Source organism: Crotalus tigris, unplaced genomic scaffold (assembly GCF_016545835.1).
Source record: "Crotalus tigris isolate CLP2741 ecotype Arizona unplaced genomic scaffold, ASM1654583v1 scf7180000017774.6281472, whole genome shotgun sequence".
Lineage (NCBI taxonomy): Eukaryota > Metazoa > Chordata > Lepidosauria > Squamata > Viperidae > Crotalus > Crotalus tigris.
Genome location: NW_024096625.1, coordinates 2,260,998 through 2,283,427, shown reverse-complemented (window position 1 = coordinate 2,283,427; position 22,430 = coordinate 2,260,998). Strand labels below are relative to the sequence as shown.

At 35.4% G+C, this 22,430-nt stretch overlaps 1 protein-coding gene across 4 annotated transcripts in view; it reads right to left on the bottom strand.

Moving 5' to 3' along the window:
* Nucleotides 1–485: 485 nt before the first annotated feature.
* The window catches only part of CPVL (carboxypeptidase vitellogenic like), a 54,031-nt gene continuing 32,086 nt past the window's right edge, over nt 486–22,430 (bottom strand). For 3 of the 4 annotated variants that reach the window (XM_039341986.1, XM_039341984.1, XM_039341985.1), the window contains exons 4-13: nt 17,903–18,017; nt 16,272–16,330; nt 15,483–15,562; nt 14,517–14,583; nt 12,246–12,368; nt 11,838–11,969; nt 10,655–10,753; nt 8,423–8,596; nt 4,648–4,830; nt 486–784 (exon numbers count right to left, since the gene is read on the bottom strand). In XM_039341986.1, coding sequence (XP_039197920.1) covers nt 668–784; nt 4,648–4,830; nt 8,423–8,596; nt 10,655–10,753; nt 11,838–11,969; nt 12,246–12,368; nt 14,517–14,583; nt 15,483–15,562; nt 16,272–16,330; nt 17,903–18,017 — 1,149 coding nt within the window. In that variant the 3' untranslated portion in view covers nt 486–667. The remainder of the gene's footprint in view (nt 785–4,647; nt 4,831–8,422; nt 8,597–10,654; nt 10,754–11,837; nt 11,970–12,245; nt 12,369–14,516; nt 14,584–15,482; nt 15,563–16,271; nt 16,331–17,902; nt 18,018–22,430) is intronic. The other variant, XM_039341987.1, reaches the window with a different exon arrangement.

Here is a 22,430-nt window from a genome sequence, read left to right as displayed (position 1 = left end):
ATCCATTAGGTCTGGTGCTAAATTCTGATAAATTGCTGATAAATTCTTTGTAAAAAGTGTTTTTGTTCTATTGTGCCATCTTCATAAAAATTGAAAAAATTATATTATGTGTTTATAGACTTTTAACTTTACATTAGTACCAAATGTTTGAATAAAATAACGGCTTAACAATCTCAATGTGAAAGCTGAGTTTCTTGTTTCAGCTTGTGCTGGAAATCAATTCTAAAGGTTCTGTTATATATCTCCAAGGCAGAAAAGAATTTTTTTTTAAACCTTTTTCTGTCATTCCCTCAGCTAAGAGTCACATGAAGATAAAAGGCTCACATTTGAAGCAAAATACATGGTACACAATTGCACCACTTTGACCCACCATACCTTCCATGGATGCTACTTGTTATCATGACCATTTCACTAAACAAAAAAATTTGAAATGGCTATACGAATTATCTATTTTGGGTTCTGATATTCAGGACAAGAATGACAGAGACAGAGATGTGTGTCATTTATTTTGAGAAAAAAACATTCAAGTTAGATGAATAATTTAATTACAGATTAAAACAGATTTTCCAAGGGGGGGGAAGCCTCAATAATATTTCATCAGTTCCTCTGATCAATACTGATCAATCAATCTCTTGAGAACTTTCCAAAGGATTTCAACTATCGGGTTTTATTTTCCATATCTACTTTGTTTCCATCCTTTTCCCATGATAAATCTATCCATCATATCCAAAGCCCTTTCTGGTTGGTCATAAGGCAAGATGTGTCCTCCTCCTCGAACAATGACCTATGAAATTACATATAAAAAATAAATTAGAGATATCCCAAAAGAATGGGTGGAAAAATGCATTAAATAGCATTATCTATTGGAACTCTGTTTTAAAATCTTAGTCACTACCTATTATCTGATCTTTATTTAATAATTTGTTCATGCAAAGCAGATACACAAACAATCACCTACAAATCTCACCATTTATATTAGAAACATACCCATAATAAGCTTCAAGGGCTGCCCTTGAAGAGCTCTGGAAACTTCAGATGATACAGAATACAATTGCACAGGCTGTCAATGGTGTGACTATTCGGCACATATTACACCATTGCTTCATGAGCTGCATTGGTTGCCAATTGTATTTTCAAATTAAATTCAAGGTGCTACTTGTCACTTTTAAAGCTATCTGTGACTTCAGAAAAGGTTAACTGAGGGACCATAGAATCTCAGTTGATTCTACCTGTCCAATTGGGTCTGACATGATAGGCAGGCTCTGGGTCCCATCAGCCAAGGAATGTCAAGTTAAGAAGAGATGTGTCCTTTCTGCCATAGTTCTTGTCCTGTGGAACATTCTCCCTCCTGAGATTAGAATAGCCATAATCCTTTTGAAAGGTCTTGAAAACTTAGCTATGTGCCTGGCTTGTATGTAAAGAACTCTGTTTCCTGGCTGCATTGACACTAAAAGATTATAATATCTCTTGGCTATTTTTCTGCATTGGATTTTAACTGTTTTAATTATTTTTATGATCATTGTCCAAAGTTTCTGATTTGCAGTGGGCAACTATACAAATTAAACAAATGCAGAGGACATGGGCAGCATAAAAAAATTAATGAATAAATAAATAAATGAGCTACAAAGCTATTCTTAGTTGCATTAGTAGTATTAGTACTACCAGTGCTACTAAATTGGTAATACTTGTATTAGTAATTGCCTGGTTCAATATATAATGTAAAGCCATAAACCACAGTTTACAGGATCAGCGTTTTGTTACACACACTGTTCCATAACCAGACCAACCAAAATGTGGCCTATTCCAATGTGTGAATTGCAGATGTGATAATCTTGCCAGAAAGACTGGAGTCAGGGAACTGGGATTAGGAAGAAAGATCCCTAGAATCAACAATCCCTCACACCAAAAATCTAAGAGTCATCAACCACAGCCCCAGGGAAGCAGGATTGACCTTTGGGACATAATAGGATTAACCCACCATCAGAATACCAGAAAGGCACACTCAGATTCAGGTCAAAGTTCATGCCACAGGAACAACAAAAGGCTCAAGAAGGTATAAAAACCCACTCCCTACATGTGCTATCTCTGTCTTTTCTTCCAGATCCATCTTTCTGTCTGTCTCTCCTCTTCAATAAACTGCAACCTTCTTTCTAAAGCAGTCACCACATTGTTTATTCCTGGCTTGGACTGAGCCATGATGAAGACTTTTCCTTCAACAAAAGATTGTATTGAGCATATACCATTTTTATTCTCTCTCTCCCTCTCTCTCTCTCTCTCTCTCTCTCTCTCTCTCTCTCTCTCTCTCTCCCTCCCTCCCTCCCTCCCTCTCTCACACACACCACCATCATCATCATCATCCTAGTTGTCAAATTATTAAATGAAACAGCAATGTGTGTGGTAAAGACCTGAATTTCTATGAGAGTTCTTATACAAACAGAAAAATATTTTGAGACTGCTGAATTTGACAACTGGAAGAAGGAAGGAAAAACTAACAGGCACATAAGAAATGAGAAAGCATATTAAGCGAACAGGCACTTTTACTTTACTAAATTCACAACTATACTTTTATAAATGAATCAGGAATTATTTTAAAGCAAACTCCAATTGGATTTGGATTGTTTACTTGGCTTGCTTAATGAAGTAATTTATTTGAAACCATGACTTAGTTACGAATTATCTGAAACAGAATGGTATCATGGATTATTCATTCTTCCAAATTCACAGAAGGAGAATATATGTGACCAAGCCTTTTGCATGTACTCTATGCAAAATTATACTGAACAGTAAAGCATTATTTTTTTAAAAAAAATTAAATAGTGGAATGGTAGAAGAAAATCCAACCTTTTTATAATATTAAATAAATTTGATTTTAAGTAGAGTTTTGACTGCTCTAATGCATTCACTTTGGCTAATTCAATAAACTAAATTATTTCATTGTACTATAATTGAATACATCCTTATTTATTTTATATAGAACCAATGTAAACTAGCACATTTTTTATATTAAGGTCATGTGGCAGGAAGTTTTTTCAAAGCTTAAGATTCTTAGTATAAATTAATAGTAAATGTTTTCTTTTGAAACAACAAAGATTTATCTTAAGTTGATTAGAATCTTCTGCAGTTGTTTTGATATTAAGAGTGCATTAGCCATACTTAAGTGTCTGAAGAATACTAGTCAGAATCCCAAAACAGCAAAACGTATTTGTAAGAATTTGTGTTGCTGATTGAGAATGTAATTTTTTGTGACAAGCCAATGCACAATAATAGCCTGTCAAAGGCATATCATTTTTTTTTGTCTAGAGTTAACAATAGTAATTCTGATCAATTGTCCACCCTAAGGGAATAAGAATAGAAAGAAGATTTGGTAAAATAAATTCTTGCTGCTTCTCACATCATTAATCAGTTTGGGACAGAGAAGACTGCATATGTGAGTCAGTTTGGTCTAGTGTTTAAGGAACCAGGCTAGAAAGCTAGAGACCATGAGTTCAAGTCTTGCCTTAGCCAGGAAAGTGAGTTGAATGACTTTGGGCCAGTCACTTTCTCTCAGCCCAACCCACCTCACAAAGTTTTTGTGGGGAAAATAACAGGAAAGATGTGTGTCGGTTATGTTTATATATGCCGCTTTGAGTTATTTGTAAAAATAATGAAGGCAAACAAATAAATAAAATAAAGTATCTACCTCTAAAATTATTTTCTCTGTGCTTGTAATGTTAATAAATGCATAGTCCAGGGATGGAGGAAATAAAATTAGATTATAATTAGATTAGAGTCAATCACATGCAATGAAAGAAGTGGCACAGTATTTCACTTTGGCACGCTTAGAAGTAGTCTTCATTTAGTAACTATTCACAATTACAACTAATGAAAATAACTTGGCAAACAATTCTTGCATTTACAGTCTTTGCAGGTCTGCAAAGCAAAGCAAAACTGAAGTAACAGCATAAGCATAATTGCAGTGATTTACTTAGTGATTGCTTTGCTTAGTGAACAAGTTGCCACTCCCATTTGAGGTTGCTAAACAAGGATCTTTTCTTCACTTCATTTTAGAGAAATTCCTGGGACTAGAATAACTTGTTGATATGTCTACGACAGGATAAACAACCAAGAGATAAATTATCTTCAGGAACACCTACTGAGGTCATATGCTGATTATAGACTGAAGAAGTAATCTTTTATTTTTCTTATTCTCTTCTGATATTTTGATATTTTTATTCTTGACATGTATTTTTACATAAACATGGAACAAACTTCCCACTCATTAGCACTGATGATGTTATCTAGTTGAGTAATGAAACATCTGCAAGCAAATAACCAAACTCAAGAGAATACCAAGGACTTCACAGTTTAACCCTGAGTTGCACATATTTTAATGGATTTTTCCTTCCTTCCTTCCTTCCTTCCTTCCTTCCTTCCTTCCTTCCTTCCTTCCTTCTTCTTCCTTCCTTCCTTTTTCTTATTCCTTTCCCACAAGTTGTCAAATAAATGGGCACACAATCAGAAAACTTTATGCCTTCTAATAAAATGTATTAGTTTAAAAAGATTCTGTCAGACTCCTGAACCTTTGCTATCATAGACTAAAATGGCTCTCGTTCTGCTGTGTCATATTTAACCTATGTTTTATTTTTCTTAGAAATTAGTTCATCTCACCTGATAGAATTCACCCACTTGGCGTACATAGCCAGCAACTTCAGGATCTTTATCATGTATTCGCCATACAATTCTCTCAGCATTTTTGTATTCTTTCACTTTGCCCCATGGCACAGTAGGCAGAAATCGTTCAGTAAGTGGAGCTGCCACAATGATATCAAGTTGCCCATTGTATATGAGAACCTGGAAGTCAAATATAAATACAAAAACAAGCAAAGCTCAAAACAATATTTTCAATTTGTTTTCTTGATTTTAATCAACCCCAAGCATTATTTTAATTATGATTGTTGTTGTTACTCTTGATTTTATGCTGTTATGTTTTTATTATTTTATTTTGATTTCTATGTATTTTTAATCATTTATATAGTAAAAAAGAATATTTGGACGGTCAATAACTGATATTACATCAATCATTTATATCATAAATTTGATATTAAAGGAGCAAAAACTGCTGCAGAATAAGATCAGCCTAAAAAAGGGCATCTTGAGATCTAACACAGAGAGATCAGAGACACAAAACAAAAAAGTAGAAGCCTACATAATATGGTGGTTTCTGAGATGCACAATTTCTGCTTCTGAATTTGACAAAACACTAGCAGTTCCTGAGAAGTTACAGAAAGGGCCCACTTTGCAGGAATCAGGTCCTTAAGTGGGGAAAAAAAACCTGCCTTCGCTGAGTATTGGCAGCAGCTTCACATTCTTTCAACCATAATATGCATTTCAAGTCCTTGTCACCTTATTAATTCTAGAATACTATTATTTTTAAATGTTTTACCCATAGAGATCACAATGGCAAATCTTGTCATATACCAGTGGTGGCAAACCTATGGCACGGGTGCCAGAGGCGACACTCAGAGCCCTCTCTATGGGCACGTACGCCATTTCCTCAGTCCTAGGCCTTCAGCTGGGTTTCATAAAACATTTTTGCTTTAGGCCTCCGCCGCCATGTGCAAAAAAAAAAAAAAAGTTCAATCAATTTCAACTTCTCGCAGGAAAATAAAAGGTCTTGCAAAGTTGGAATTGATTGATTGAACTTTTTAGTCCTACCCAGTCTGCCATTACCACCGCAGCCATGCCCACCCAATGGGCCATGCCCACCCAATGGGCCATACCCAGCCAATGGGCCACACCTATCTGGCATTCGACGATGCATAAATAGGTTTTGGGTTGCAGTTTGGGCACTCGGTCTCTAAAAGGTTCGCCATCACTGTCATATACTATTATTATATTTACAGAGGCTGGAATGAACAGCCTTAATTGCATTAAAAATGACAAAATATTGTTCAGGAAATAAATAAGGATCTAAAAGTCTAATGTTTCTATTGTCTAGAAGGGATTAAGCAAACTTTGTTTTAAATTTAAAATACAAAGATGGTATTTAAACATTTGGGAAGAAGTTTAAAACACATAGATGAAAAGTTCAAAACTTTTAGCTTTAGTTCTACTTAGAGGCTAGGACAAAAATACAGAAAATGTCACCAATATTATTACATGATCAGAAAGTATCTTTCCAGAACAAGTAAGATTAATGTATGCACAAAGATGGAAACATTCGGCAGTACCCACAATGAAGGAATGGTTGGTGAAGATGATGGAACTTGCTGAGATAACAAAATTGAGTTCTTTAGTCAGAGAAAGGACAATATCTACATGTATTGCTTACTGGAAATCCCTTATGCATAAAACAGAATAAAAACTTATGATTTGTGGTTTAGATTATTAGGCAGGATAAATTATAGAAAGTGAGTTAAGCTGCACCTATAAATTGGGAAATTTATAATTATACCTATAATTGCTGTAAAGAATGTATCCTTTTCCTTTTCTATCTTTTATTTTTTCCACTTTCTTGCACTTTTAATTTTATTTCTTTTTCTTACTTTGTATTAGTTTCTTCCTTATTCAGTCTTTAATAAAATTATGTGTATGTGTATTTATACATAAACATACTCTCTTTTTTCTCTCTCTCTCTTATCTAGATATAGTATCACAGCTGAAATCTATTCATTGCAGTTTATATAGTTTATACAGAAATAAACAGCAGAACATTAAGACATTAGACTTTGCTATTTAAATGGAAAGGAAGATTGAGAGCAGATGCGATCAGTTCAGGAAAATATGCAGAGGAGGAATCAAAACCTCAAGATAGCAGTTGTGACTGAAGCCCTGTCCTTCCCACTTCCTTTTTTAAACAAATAAAAAAGAGATAAGCCTTCAGTTACATGGTTATAGCTGGCATCTTGCCTTTTTTCTTTCCTTATTCCTAGGGAACCAGGTTGGGCCTAAAAATTCAGAATCATAGGCATTTCCCTTAAATCCTTGGATGCTGCCCCATTGAATATTATTCAGTATCCAGAGACTAACATTAATGATACTCATTTCAAAAATATTAGTTTAAATATTGTTTTTACTATATTATTATTTTGGCTCATCTTTTTTCATGTGCAGCATTTTTCATGCCACCGTGAAGTGCAAGTGCAGCACTTGATTGGGAAATACTGTGAATTTCCAATTCAGAATTAAGATATTTGAGTGTACATCATTTCAAAAAGGAGGAGATTTTATTAATACCAGAAGTTAATACGTTGTTCTACAAAGGTGTCTTAATTTTCCCTTTAAATCTTATTAGACATTTCTATGACACATTGGCCCATTCTTTGATAGAAAGATAGCGTAATTTAATATGATCAAAAGGAATATTAAAATTTAGCTGACCATATTTTTTTAGTCAAATGTTGAATGTATCCATGGTCATTTAAAAAGATATATATTATATATAGAAAGAGGACTGTAGTGGCACATGAACTTCAGTAACAAGTCTTGATCTTCCATGACCTCAATAAAAACATTACATTTAATAATATGTTGATTATTATAATTATCCTTATAAGGGTAGAAATAGTTTTACTAGCCTATATGCCATACAATCTGCATTGTTTAATAATAGTCTGTGAAGAATGCAGGAGCAGAAGTGAGAGATATTTATTTTTTCTATTTACATTTCAACTGAGAAATTGAGATGATTATTTGGAGAGCCCCCCTAATTTTATTTGTCTCAAAAAAATGTTAGTAGATAGATGAGACTAAGAGAGAATGATTGATCCAAATTTAGTCACAGAGCTGTATGCCCAATGAGATTGAAACCTATGTCTCCTGCAACCTAATTGCAATGTACTAACAGTAGCTCTGGGGTAAATAGATTCTATTAATAGATTTTATGTTTTAATTTTTTATTTAATATTTCATTTTCCACCTATCCTTGATAAGGTAACTATCATGTGTCAACTCTACAAATGAGCATGGCTGCAGTCATTTTCCTTCTCATTCTAGGTTGCCACATAGAACTGAGGGAGAAGGTTGTCCAGGTGCTTTGTTAGTCAAAATAATCTTTTGTTCCATGGGAACCAAGGTCATCAGCTGTTCCCAAGACTAGGAACAAGGTGTTGCATAAAAAGCCCGCCAAATAATCATATTGGGGAACATAGTTGTTTGCACAGTTTTATGGGTAGGACATTTAAATTTGTATTGGAAAATTCTTACTTGTGTATCCAGACTTGGTTTCACTCTTGACTGTGCCAATACTATGTAACTAATAAACATGTTCTTTGAGGAATTTGCAATTAATTGTCTTTAAAACACACAACACACACACACACTCTTTCTCTCTCTTAAAATAGTACACTTGTCTTCTATAAAAATACAATATCAGTCATAATAATGTTAAACATTCAAGTTCTAAAACTGATAAGTAAGAAACTCAACCTGGCATGTTACTTACTCTATAATGATCCATTAAAACAGCCAACCAAGGTTTTATTGTCTTCATTATATCTTCAAGCAAATACTCCTCAACCATAGAACCATCATGGAAGGTCAAATTTCCAACATGAATAGATTTTCTTATGTTTGGCAGTGATAATAGCTTTCCAAAATATTCCTGATCTTCAGGTTCCTATTATTAAAATAATAAAGAGAAAGAACACATATAAATTATTTCATCAAAGCAAGAAAGCAAATTCATGCAACTATATTTTTGATGATTCTGCTTTTCTTTTTATAGTAGCCAAGTGTACTTATCACTGTGTTTGTGAGAACTGAAACAATTGACCTTGCAGGTTCATGTTCAAGTATTCGCCACTATTGCAAACAATTTAGTATGTTCATATCAATTAACTTTATAAGAAAAAAAAAACCACCAGTTTGTAAAAAGATATGGTATTGAGTAATAAAAATACAAGTTATTTGTTTTTCATTGATTAATGTAAATACACTAAATTAATTCTGATGCTGAAAAATACTTCACTAGTTGCTCTTTTAAATAAGACAAAAAAAGTCTGCTGGACCAGATCTAACAGCCCAACTTATTGAGCATGCTGGCAACAGGAGTTTTATACCATTTGCCCTCAATATCTTTTACAAAGCTTTACAATATGAAAAAAAATCTATGTAGACAACCTAGCCAATAGTTTTTGACCACAAGTCTGGAAGAAAGTAAATTCTTTCTTCCTTAAGAAGAATATACTTCTGCAAAGCAAAACAGACAAAATGAATTAGGATGCTGATGAAGAGAAAGATATCTATGTTACTGTAGCTATAACATTGTTTTCACTGACTTCTTGACCTAGTAAAACACATATTTGGCTGTGAGATCTTAAGCACCAAGCTCTTCATAATTCATCCCTGAGTTACAAATATTCTCTTCTGTTGGTACTACAATTCTGGCCTTAAGAAAAAGTAAAAGAAGGAATCTTTCCTGCAAGCCTTCAAAGACAGAACGAAGTAAATCTGTCTTATTCATCTAATCTAATTTTTGCAGAATGTCATCATATTGCTATCATTCTTTTGGGTCTATAGACCAAATGTGTACATATAAAGTGCATTCAGAAAGTATTCAGACCCCCTTCACGTTTGTCAGTTTTGTTATGCTGCAGCCTGATTCTATAGTTGTTGAAATTCATTTTTTTCTTATTAATCTACATTCAGAACCCATAATGACAAAGAGAAAACAGAACCATGCTTCACTATTGGGATGATGCTGGGCAGGTGATGAGGGGTGCCTGGTTTCCTCCAGACACTTCAATTTAGAATTGAGCCCAAACTGTTTAATTTTGGTTTCATCAGACCAGAGAATCTTGTTCCTCACAGTCTGAGAGTCCTTCAGGGGCTTTTTTGCAAAATCCAAATGAGCTTTCATGTGTTTTGCACTGAGGAGAGGCTTCAATGTAGCCACTCTTTCATAAAGCCCAGATCAGTGGAGGGCTGCAGTAATAGTTGTCCTTCTGCAACTTTGTCCCATCTCCACACAAGATCTCTGGAGCCCAGTCAGAGTGACCATCGAGTTCTTGGTCACCTCTCTTACTAAGGCCCTTTCTCCCTCGATTGCTCAGTTTGACCAGGCAACCAGCTCTTGGAAGAGTCCTGGCTGTGCCAACTTCTTTCATTTGAGAGTTATGGAAATCACTGTGCTCTTAGGAACCTTCAGTGCAGCAGAAAGTTTATTGTAGCCTTTCCCAGATCTGTGCCTTGCAATAATCCTGTCTCTGAGCTCTGCAGGCAGTTCCTTTGACCTCATGGCTTTTGCTCTGCTACAGTATGCATTGTCAGCTATGAGGCCTTCTGTAGAGAGCTTTGTGTCTTTCCAAATCATGTCCAATTAATTTAACTTACCACAGGTGGACTCCAGTCAAGGTCTAGAAACATATCAGCAACAATCAAGAGAAACAGGAGGCACCTGAATTAAATTTCAAGAGTTGTTGCAAAGGGTCTGAATACTTATATTAATATGATATTTGAGTTTTTATTCTTAATTAATTTACAGACATTTCTAAAATTCTCTTTTCACTTTGTCATTATGGAGTACTGAGTATAAATTAATGAGAAAAAAATGCATTTCAGTACTTGCAGAATCAGGCTGCAGCATTACAAAATTAACAAAAGTGAAGGAGGTCTGAATATTTTCTGAAGGCACTGTACATTTTCAATATGTCTGCTTTTTCTCATGAGAACTTACTTGGCACTGCATGAAATTGAAATAGTTGCTACATCCTGAAATAGTCTGAATATAAGAAGGAGTTCCAGTTTTATCATCATTCAATAGAATATCAAATACCTGAGGAAGAAAATCATATAAGTTCAATATGTTCATTTTCATTGTTGAGTATGTCAACTGTTTACTTTTCCACAGCTAGTAAAGAAAAGTTGGTAAAATATACTTGCACTAAAAAATACTAAAAGGAAGATCCCTCCTTGTATCAAGATCCATCTGAATACCATATTTCAAATCATAAAAGAAAAATGTCCCAATCAAATATCACCAAAATAAGTTGAGAGGAAATGTCATTTTGTTTCTTGGAAAAAGTATGGGCTGGATGAGCTGGGCCACTCAGTCTGACCCAGCCAAAAAAAAAAAAAATCCTCTCCTTATTGAAAATAGCAGCTACTACAGTTAATATTTCATAGATTAAACTTGCTTGGCATGATATCAGCAAAAATTAGTGTAACAGAATTTTTTAAAATAAAGGGTTTTTTGCTCTCTTCTTTTTAAAAATGATTTTGTAAAATATGGGAGATTCATTAAATTGCTGGAATGCAAGACACTAAAAAGTGACTCATGCCAGTTAATTGTGTATGGCAGTGTTTCCCAAACTTGACAATTTTAAGGCATGTGGACTTCAACTCCCAGAATTCCACAGCCAGCAATGCTGGCTGTGGAATTCTGGGAGTTGAAGTCCACATGCCTTAAAATTGTCAAGTTTGGGAAACACTGGTGTATGGTAACCACTTCATTTTTTTTTCAACTGACTGAAAAAAATTAGAATACTTATTTATGGATATAAAAGGTATGATAAATATGTCCAAGCATCTTCACAACTTCCAAGATTACTTTTCTTCCAGTTTCCATAGGTAAGAAAAAGCTTTAGGACATTTGGGAATCAACATTTAAGAAATTAAAACAATCCACAAAAGAGATGCCTATGTAAATACACACTCAAGTACTCAAGTTTGAAGGGAATCCAATGTAAACTTTAGCGAAACATGGGAGAATGACTTCTCTCCCTTTTAGGTTGTTGGGGTTTTTTTGCTGCTGCTGCTGCAATCAAGTTTGTGACCTCCATATGATTTCCTTCTGACCCCTTACTGTGATCAGATGCTTTTAATTGCTGAAGGTCATCATGTGAGCCTTTATGACTTACTTCAAAGGCTTCTTTCCATTTCTTCTGCTGGATGTATTGTTGTCCCAGATTAGACTGATTCTGGACATATATCCTCTGGTTCTCATCTACCAAGCCAATTTGATATAAGAAGTCTGCATAGCCTCCCAGCATCTGATCAGGAAAATGAATTATATTCATCATGAATGTTTTCATTTTAAAAAGTCATTAAAAAGATTGAAAAGAACATAACAAAAGTAATACACTAGAACAAGCTGATGCTATACACTGACACTGTAATAAAATTTAAGTAGCCATCTTGCTAGGGTTGCATCTAATTTGCAATCATATATTTAAGGTTAAAAGCATTTGCACTGGCTGGATATCAATCAGGATAATGTTCTTTTGCGGCCTGCAATTTCAGAATATAAAAAAATATAGAAATCATACCACTTCAGGGTCACAAAGACCGTCCCCAATGGCAACACCTTTGAAGTTGATCTTTATCTTTGCTGTAGGATTATTGCTATGAATATAATATCCAATGGCTGGCACATATTTTCCTGCATAAGACTAAAGATAATACATTGGTTGACTCATTAATATATAGGGGGTTATTTATACATTATCCAACTTTGATTAGAGTTTCTTATATCGCGTCTAAAGCAGTAGGCTGATACTCTTACTTAACCCCAATCAAGAGCTTCAGATGTGTGCAAATTTCAATATTCAGGCAATATCTGAGCAACATCACATTAAGGAAGACTGTTACATTTGTTTACCACAGTGTCTTAAGAGTTCACATGTTTCTTTGGAAATAAAAACAGAAAATGATAATGTTCTGAGTTAAGTAATCAGTTTATGTCTTTTTTGTCAATTGGCATCAACAGAAAATTATACATTTGCTTAAATAAAAAATAGAAATTCTATTTATTGATTTGATTTGATTCACATTAAGCCATTATTTGTAGAGCTCAAAGGAGTATAGAAAATGCTCCCTTCTCCTATTCTCCCTATTTGAGAGAAAGCAAATGATTGAGCCAGATTATCCAACCAGTTTGATACATAAAGGAGGACTAGACTTCATAGTTTCCTAGTTTCTAGCCCAGCATCTTAACAATTACCAAACTAGTATTTTGTTTCACAAACACTATTCTGTTTGTATCCAGTCTGCAAAATGGGTGAAAAAACATGTATATAATTGAACTATTTAGTAGTCATTTGAAGCAACTTTTTAATCTTTTAGAAATGAAAACAACATGATTTTTGGTCATTAAAGGCAAAAGGCATAAAAGAAATTCATGTTATTTACATGTCCATCTTCTTTAAGTGTTGCTGTTGGCAAACTAATTTTTAAAAAAAACCCTTCCAAGACAAAATCTGTATAGTCAGAGAAACAAACACCCAGTGAAAACAGTATCTCTTGACTATAAAACATCACTTATGTTAGCAATTACTAGCAACATTAAACTGCTGAAAAAAATATATTGTTAGAGCTATTATATCCAATATATATTGGGTATAATATATTGCTCCAAATGTTATCTCAGATGTGGGAAAGTTTTCTTTAAAAGATAAATATTAGTAGAGCTATTTACAATACCAAAATAATTATATTTCTCTGGTGAATAGATAATCAAATGCAAGAACATAGTTGCAAAACTGAATTTAAATTCTTTATGTTAAGACCAATGCTACAAGTTAAATTCAGAGGTCAAAATTAACCTCGCTGAAAAGTTTGGAAAAGAAAGAAAGAAAATAACTTTGTTTTCAACCCTTACAATTCCCTTGCCTGATGTTTTTTATGGAGCTACCTGTAGTATTTTACAAAGTTTAAATGTGACTTCCTGTGTGTTCATATGCATATATGCTCCACAGCTTGCATTGGTAACAATAAGGGGTAACTGAAAAAATTATTGCCTTTCTTTTATTTGTTCTGAGCGTGGTTAGAATGCAATATTGCAGGCTAATTCTGCTGACTGCCAACTGCCAGCAATTCGGCAATTGGAATCTCATCAACTCAAGGTTGACTCAGCCTTCCATCTTTCCAAGGTCAGTAACATGAGGATCCAGATTGTTGGCAGCAAATATGCTGACTCTGTAAATCGCTTAAAGAGGGCTGTAAAGCACTGTGAAGCGGTATATAAGTCTAGGTGCTATTTACCTTTCTTGTAGCAGAATTGATTATCCTCCCAAAAAGTACTCTTAGAAGGTTTCAATGAAACTTCCAATATTAAATAACTTTGATCGGAGCTGATAAATCAGTGCCATTCAATAAAAGAGAGTTTAATTATTTTGCTATGCAAGTACAATGCATTATATCCCCTTTGTTAATTCTGCTTGCATAATTGCATAATAATATCACATTTTCAATTAGAACAGAAGACTTAGAAAATTTTGTTGAGTGATCAAATTACCTGTCTAGAACTCTTGCTGGTTACTGCCTATTAACAATTCTATTAATTAATGGAAATTTTATTTCTTCTTTAACATTTATATAGACATTTAACATACAATAGAACAGGGGTGTCAAACTCACAAAGTCATGTGATGTGTCGCAACATATCACGACTTTTTTTTCCATTGCTGGCAATGGGGTGGACGCGGTTTCAGCATGACGCATCCGGCCCGCGGGCCAGCAATTTGACACCCCTACAATAGAATATGGTTTGTAAGTAAAAATTTACACTCTCAAATTGACAAATGTTTAAGCAAACTTACTTCTCCTGTTGCATAGAAGTCATTTTTCTGATAATGAGGAAAAAGCTGGAAAAACTGAATAATCGCACTGAAATGCAGATATAGTATCAGTTAATATATACACTGAGAAACTGTAGTAGAAACTCAGAGCTCACTTTAATGTGAAGTCTCATTTATTTAATCAATGGCTGCACCTTTAAATATACAATCTGACATCTATCTCTGACCATATGAACTGTTACAACCATTGGTTTAGGGACTGTTCAAATTAATAATAGCACTGAAAAAAGTGACTTGGGATTACACCAGTCATTTATGATCACTGCAACATCTCCATGGTCATGTCAAAATTTGGGCATTTGGCATCCATCACATATTTACAATGGTTACAGCATCCTCAGGTCATGTAATCACCATCTGTGACCTTCCTAGCCAGCTTTCGACAGCGAAGTCAATGAAGGAAGCCAGATTTGCTTAATGACTACATGGTTCACTTAATATCTGCACTGGTTCACTTTACAGCTATGAGGAAAAGTTGGGCATGACTTACTTAACAACCACCCATGCTTAGAAATCGATATTCTGGTCCTAATTTTTGTCATAAGTGAAGATTACCTGTAAATATTAGAGTTACGCAACTCATTCAAAGAGATCCTTCACAATGTTTTAGCATGAGCAACGCACCATTTCTTGAAGTATTAAAGCTAGCCATATCCTATGGAAGTATTGAATGACTGCTTTGAAAGCTGTCCTGGGCTATCTATGTGTTTTTAACAGTGGGATAATCCATGCATAGATGGTCCATCAGATGCACACATATGGACCTGCAGGGATACATGGATGCCTGGAAGCAGTGAAGAAGCTGCTTTAATACTTTAAGGATTGCTGCAAATGCTTTGCATAGCTCTAGTAAAGTTTCTAAATCTCTAGAAAAGGTTGAGCAGGGCTTACTTTTATGAAAAAAGGAAACATTCAGCTTTAATTTACCTATACAAATCTCTTCCTACATCATCTTCATTCTTTGCATATCCTTTCGGATCATCGGTAAAACTGAAGCCAGTTCCAACCTGATAGTTAAAGAGAACCAGGACATTGAGGAACAAAGAATTTTAGTTTTTCACATCAAATAAAATTTAATTAACTATATAGTTTCACCTACAGCTATGTTAAATTTTAATTTGGTTTTGCACTTAGTCTATGTTCATGTCTATTCGGAAGTCAATTTCATTAATTTCATCAATTTCATGAATTTCATCAAGACTAATGGGCAAATTTCTAAGCTAGTAAATTGTCTGGATATTGTATATTTTTTACTATATTGTAAACTGCTCAGAGTTGCCTTGAAGTGTGAGATAGACAGAAAATAAATTTAAGGATAAGAGTAGGAGTGGGAGGAAGGAGAAGGAGGAGGAGGAGGAAGAAGAAGAGGAAGAGGAGATAATTTCAGGTTAGAAAATCTGGATTCCCACCTTTCTCGTTTTTTTTTTTTTTCAGGCATAACTTATGTGAGTCTTTTTTCTTATGTAGTATTAATACACTTTTAGTTGTTGATCAGAGTGTTGATGGCTGGCTATTAAGTCGGCTGTTGTTTCCTTTGCTGCCAAGTCTTTGGCTCCTAAGTACCTGATAAGCTGTTGGTAAATCAGCACTACAGAAACACTGGCCTAAGGGTACTGTAATTTGGGATGCCTACCAATACCATGAGGCTATTCTTACTATAAAGAACTGATGTTCAAATTTATATTTTAAATAGAACATTATTCATTCTTAACTTACTGGATTGTCAATATACAGCATGGAGAACTTAGAGGTCCAAGGAAACTTTCGTTCAGTCACTATTAAAGCAAGCAAACCAAAATAAGTTTTCAGCTATCATCAATATACCAAACTGTAGAAATCTGAGGTGAATTCGGCATACCAAAATACATTTTGGATATGTCACACCTCCCTCCCAAAATAAAACTGCAATGTGTGAATAATATAATTCCAAGTATTATATGATCTGGGCTTTAGACCCCGATCCAATGTTTTTATCAATGATGCTAACATAAAATAACTTATGATCAATTGTTTGATACATTAGCCTAAGTTAACATTTCTAATCTAATCTATATTGTCCTTGCGATTATTGGATATATGGAAAATGCACTGCAGGTAGTCCTCAAATAACTGGCCTGGGGACCAATGCAAATATGGCATTCTGAAGGTGAATGATGGATGATGCATTAGAAAACACCCCACCTCCTCTTTGTGTGCACATTGCTCCCTTCTTCCCCATCTTAGTTAATTTTATTTTAACTTAATTTTAAAGATCCCTATTATAGTTTCGACGTTTTACATGCCATTTTTACTGAATGATTGTAAGATGCCTAGAGCCAGCTTAGATAATATGGGCAGCATATAAGTTTAATAAATAAATGAAATAAAGTTAAAGTTATAATTGAACCTGCAATTTTGGTTACAAGTCAGGACAGTTGTAAAATGGGTTACCATGTGGTGGGGCCTGATTATACAACCATTTTTTGGAGCAGTCATTAAGCAAACACATGGTTATATAAACCAATTGTTTGCTTTGGGGCATGATTTGCTGAAAACCGGAAGAAAACACAGGCTTCTGACAAAAAAAATGTCATCAATCATGGTCATGTGGCTGCAGAATTCTGCAGATGGCCATAAATCTGGGCTATTTGCCAAACATCCAAAATGTGGTCATATGACTATACAGTGAGGTTTGGATGTTGGAACTGTGAGTCCCATTTTCAGGGTTTGTTGTAACTTCAAACTAAAGACTGTCACAAGTCAAGGACTACCCATATTGAATCAGTTTTCACTACTAATTCTATTTAGTCCATGTTAGTAAATTAACTAACTTTCAAGTTATTTTTATTTCAGAATGATATAACATGTCAAGAATAACATTTAATTTCAATTAGTCTGTATGCATACAATATCTTCAACTACGTATTAATACCACAGTCCATGCATCTAGGATTTTAAATATAATTTTGCTGTATTTTATTTCGTGGGGCTCTTTATTTCTTGCCTCTAAAAACAGAGACCTAGTAACATCTAGTGAATAAATAGGAAGCATTTGTGCTTATAAATTTAAAAGATATTATTTTTAAACTGACAAGTTTTGTAAAGTGAGTTTTAGCCATATTTCATCACAAATATAAGTACTAACTTTGCATTAGCAAGCATCCATTTCCTTACTTACACTTGTTCAGAATAGGAAATCTATATTTTGTTATTAAATATATTTCACTCAAAAATAGAATTACAAATAAAATTTGGTAAAAAATAGTAAAAAATGAATATTCAAAAGTAAAAATATACTATACTACTGAATATTCAAAAGTAAAAATATACTATATATATACTACAGTAGAAACAAATCAAATACTTGCAAGAGAGATTCTTCTGAACAACATATGGTCCATGTTCAACAAAGAGGCCAAACATAGATGTTCCTCCAGGTCCTCCTTGGAGCCAAAGTAGAACAGGAGTCTTTTCTGGCTGAACCTGAAACCATGCGAACAAAAAAAAAACCTGGAATTATTTTTGAAATACTGCATTTATTTTAACAGATTGTAAAAAAAGTCACAGTTTTATTTTACTTTATTTGGTTTTCCATATGGTTGTTATCAAACTGAATGTGAGGGTTTTGGGCTACCATTCTGAAATAAATATGTACTACACTTTTCAATACCTAGTTTTAAATCAACTATCTCAAACACCATGTTGAGACAGAAATAAATTCCCATCCAATTCCCATCCAAGTGTCCAACTGAGCCACTCGGTTCTATTGAGCTGCTGCGCTATCATCCCTCTCCACCACAATGAGCCTGCAAGAGAAAGGTAGTATGGATAACCATGGGATCTGGCAGGGTGAGACCTGTGAACCACCAACACAAAGCTTTCACTGTGTCCCTGCATAACTGTGTCCCTTGCTGACCTTAATAGAGATACTAAGGTGGCAGGTCAAGGTAGTTGTGATGATAATAGTTCAAATGAGCAGGGGATTGTGGTCCAAGACGAAGAATTTGTTTTGGATAGGAGAAAGTGTGAATTAGGTATTACACATCAGTCATGCAAGAAGAGCAAGGTATCCAAAAAGAGAACCCACCTTCTGGTTGTTGATTCAATTATAAGGGATATAAATTTAGGAAAGAATACAGAGGTTTCGAAAGAGGTCAGGTGTTTTCCAGGTGCTACTGCCAACAGGGACAAGAAGCGTATTTTTAAGATAGTCAAGAATGTCAGCAAGGACTGTGAGGTTTATGCTACTGTAAATCTTGATACGAATGATCTGTCCCAAAGATATATTCTCTATACAAAATTATTTCTACAAGGACAGAATATTTATCTAGGGTCTGTAATTTCTGCTCTTCAGGCAGAAACTAGGTGTCCAGTTTAGCCCTTCTACTCCATTGAGCCTCCGCGCTACCAGCCCCCTCTACCACAAAGATCCTGCAGGAGAAGGGCAGTGTGGATAACCATGGGATCTGTCAGGGTGAGAGCTGTGAACCACAAACACAAAGCTTTTGCTGTGTCCCTGCACAACAGATACAATGCCCTTGCTGACCTTAAGAGGGACATTAAGGACACATGTAAAGATATCTGTGATGATAACTCAAATAAGCAGGGGATCTTGGTCCGAGATGAAGAACTTGTTTTTGACAAGAAGTGCGAATCAGGTATTACACATCAGTCATGCAAGAACAGAAAGGCACCCAAAAAGAGAAGCCAACTTCTGGTTGGTGATTCAATTATAAAGGATGTAAATTTAGGAAAGGACATAGAGGTTTCAAAACAGGTCAGGTGTCTTTCAGGTGCTACTGCCAGTAGGAACAAGAAGCGTTTTTGTAAAATAATCAAGAATGCCAGCAAGGACTGTGATGTGGAGGCTATTGTAATCTTGGCACTAACGATTTGTCTCAAAAAGATGTACTCTCTGTGCAGAATGATTTCCAGAGCCTGGGTCAGGAACTTAGCAGAATAGGCTGTAGGCTTATTTTTTCAGAGGTTTTACGAGTGTATAAGGAGCAAAATGGAAAAGGCCAGCATATCGCACAATTCAATATGTGGCTATAGGAATGGAGTAAAGGGGAAGCTTTGGATATATTAGTTACGATGTCAGCAGCTGGTCCAATGAAAAAATGTACAAAAGATATGGTTTGCATCCATCAAAAAAAGGGACTGAGTTACTCGGCTATAAATTCACAGATTTTCTGGAGGAATATTTAAACTAAACAGCGGGGACAGTGAGCTAATAGATACAGAACATCCCTGTCCTGCAATCTAAAAATTATAGGGCTATCAGTGCATGTAACATAGATATGTGTGTGAACAAGAACATCAACCTTGCTGTCAAGCAAAATCAAGCTTTTAATAGCAAGTGCCACACAAAGTGCACTAACCAAAGAGGTGGTAAGACAATAAGGAAATAGGTACCACACAGGTTATGCAGAAAGTAAACACAGGGTCAGTCATAAAGGACTCAAATGTCTATACACTAATGCACAGAGTATGAACAGCAAACAGGGTAAACTAGAAATTCAGGTTAATGAGGGCAAATATGATATTGTTGCCATTACGGAAACATGGTGGGATGAAACCCACAAATGGAACACACAGCTAGAGGGATTTAAATTATTTAAAAAAAAACAGACCAAATAAAAGAGGAGGTGGAGTTGCTCTCTATATAAGAAATAATTACATCTCTACAGAAATAGAGCGCAACAATGATGAAAACTGTCTTGAATGCATTTGGGTCAATATAAAAGGGGAAGGAAATGACATTGCCGTAGGTGTATACTATAGGCCACCCAACCAAACAGAGGAAATAGATGAACTTTTTGCTAGTCAGCTAACTAAGGTATGTAGGAAGCACATCACAATAGTAATGGGGGACTTTAACTACCCTGACATCAACTGGGAGACAAACTCTGCACCAAGTGGAAGATCAAACAGATTCCTGACAACCCTTGCAGACAACTTTGTCTCCCAAAAAGTAGAGAAGGGAACTAGAGGATTAGCCATTTTGGATCTAATTCTCACTAACAGAGATGAAATGATAGAACGTGTTGAAGCCATAGGAACCTTGGGAGGAAGTGATCATGCAATATTGGAATTCAACATTATGGAAGCACAAGCAATAGAACACAGTCAAACTAGAGTCTTGGACTTCAAGAGAGCTAATTTCAATAAACTTTGAGAGGGTTTGGGAAGGATTCCATAGATGAGAATGCTCCAGGGGAAAACAACTCAAGAAGATTGGGAAATTTTGAAAAGTGCAATAATAAAAGCCCAGTCTAGCACAATACCAACAAAGAGGAAAAATAACAACTCTCAAAAGAAACCAGCATGGCTGCATAAAGAACTGATAAATTGAAAGATAAAAAGGACAAGTATAGAAAGGGGAAAGAAGGACACATAGCTAAGTCAAAATATCAGCAAATAGCCCGAGCCTGCAAAGATGAAGTGAGGAAAGCTAAGGCTCAAAATGAACTAAGGCTTGCGACCAAAGTCAAAAATAACAAAAAAGCTTCTTTCAACATATAAAAAATAAGAAAAAAGTGAAGGAAATGATTGGTCCATTAGTGGGTGAAAGTGGCAAGAAGGTGACAAGCAACAGGGAGAAAGCTGAACTATTTAATTCATTTTTTGCATCTGTCTTTACACAAAGGGAAAAAACAACCAACCTATCAAAAATAGTGCCATAAAAATCAGAATAGAAACACAAGTTAAGATAGGCAAGAAAATGATAAGTGAGCACCTGTCCAGCCTAGACGAGTTCAAATTGCCAGGACCAGATGGATTACACCCCAAGGTTCTCAAGGAACTGGCAGACGTGATTTCAGAACCATTGAACTATATTTTTCAAAGATCCTGGAGCACTGGGGAACTACCGGAGGACTGGAAAAGAGCTGATGTAGTTCACATCTTCAAAAAAGGGAAAAAAAAGTAGATCCAGAAAACTACAGACCTATCAGCCTGACCTCAATACCTGGGAAGATTCTGGAAAAGATAATCAAACAACGAATCAACAAACAGCTACAGGCAAACAAAGTCATTACTAAAAGCCAACATGGGTTTGTCAAAAACAGATCATGCCAGACAATTCTTATTGCATTCTTTGACCAAGTGACAAAATCAGTGGACCAGAGGAATGCTGTGGATATAATTTACTTGGACTTCAGTAAGGCATTTGACAAAGTAGATCACAACCTACTACTTGATAAGATAGAAAAAATGTGGGTTAGACAGCATCACCACCAGATGGATCCGTAGCTGGCTGACCAGCCGTACTCAGTGTGTGGTCCTCAATGGAACCACATCTACATGGAGGGAAGTGTGTAGTGGGGTGCCCCAGGGCTCTGTTCTGGGCCCAGTGCTCTTCAACATCTTCATCAACAATTTAGACAAGGGGATAGATGGGGAACTCATCAAATTTGCAGACGACACCAAGCTGGCAGGAATAGCCAACACTCCAGAAGACAGGCTTAGGATACAGGAGGATCTGGACAGCCTTGAACACTGGGTGCTATCTAAAAAAATGAAATTCAATGGTGAAAAAAGTAAGATTCTACATTTAGGCAAGAAAAACCAAATGTACAGGTATAGTATAGGGGGTACCTTGCTCAAAAATAGTAACTGTGAGAGGGATCTCGGAGTCCTAGTGGACAATCATTTAAATATGAGCCAGCAGTGTGCTGCAGCTGCCAAAAAAACCAACACAGTGCTGGGCTGCATTAACAGAGGGATAGAGTCAAGATCATGCGAAGTATTAATACCACTCTACAATGCCTTGGTAAGGCCATACCTGGAATACTGCATCACGATGTAAAAAAGATGTTGAGACTCTAGAAAGAGTACAGAGAAGAGCAACAAAGATGATTAGGGGACTGGAGACTAAAACATATGAGGAACGGT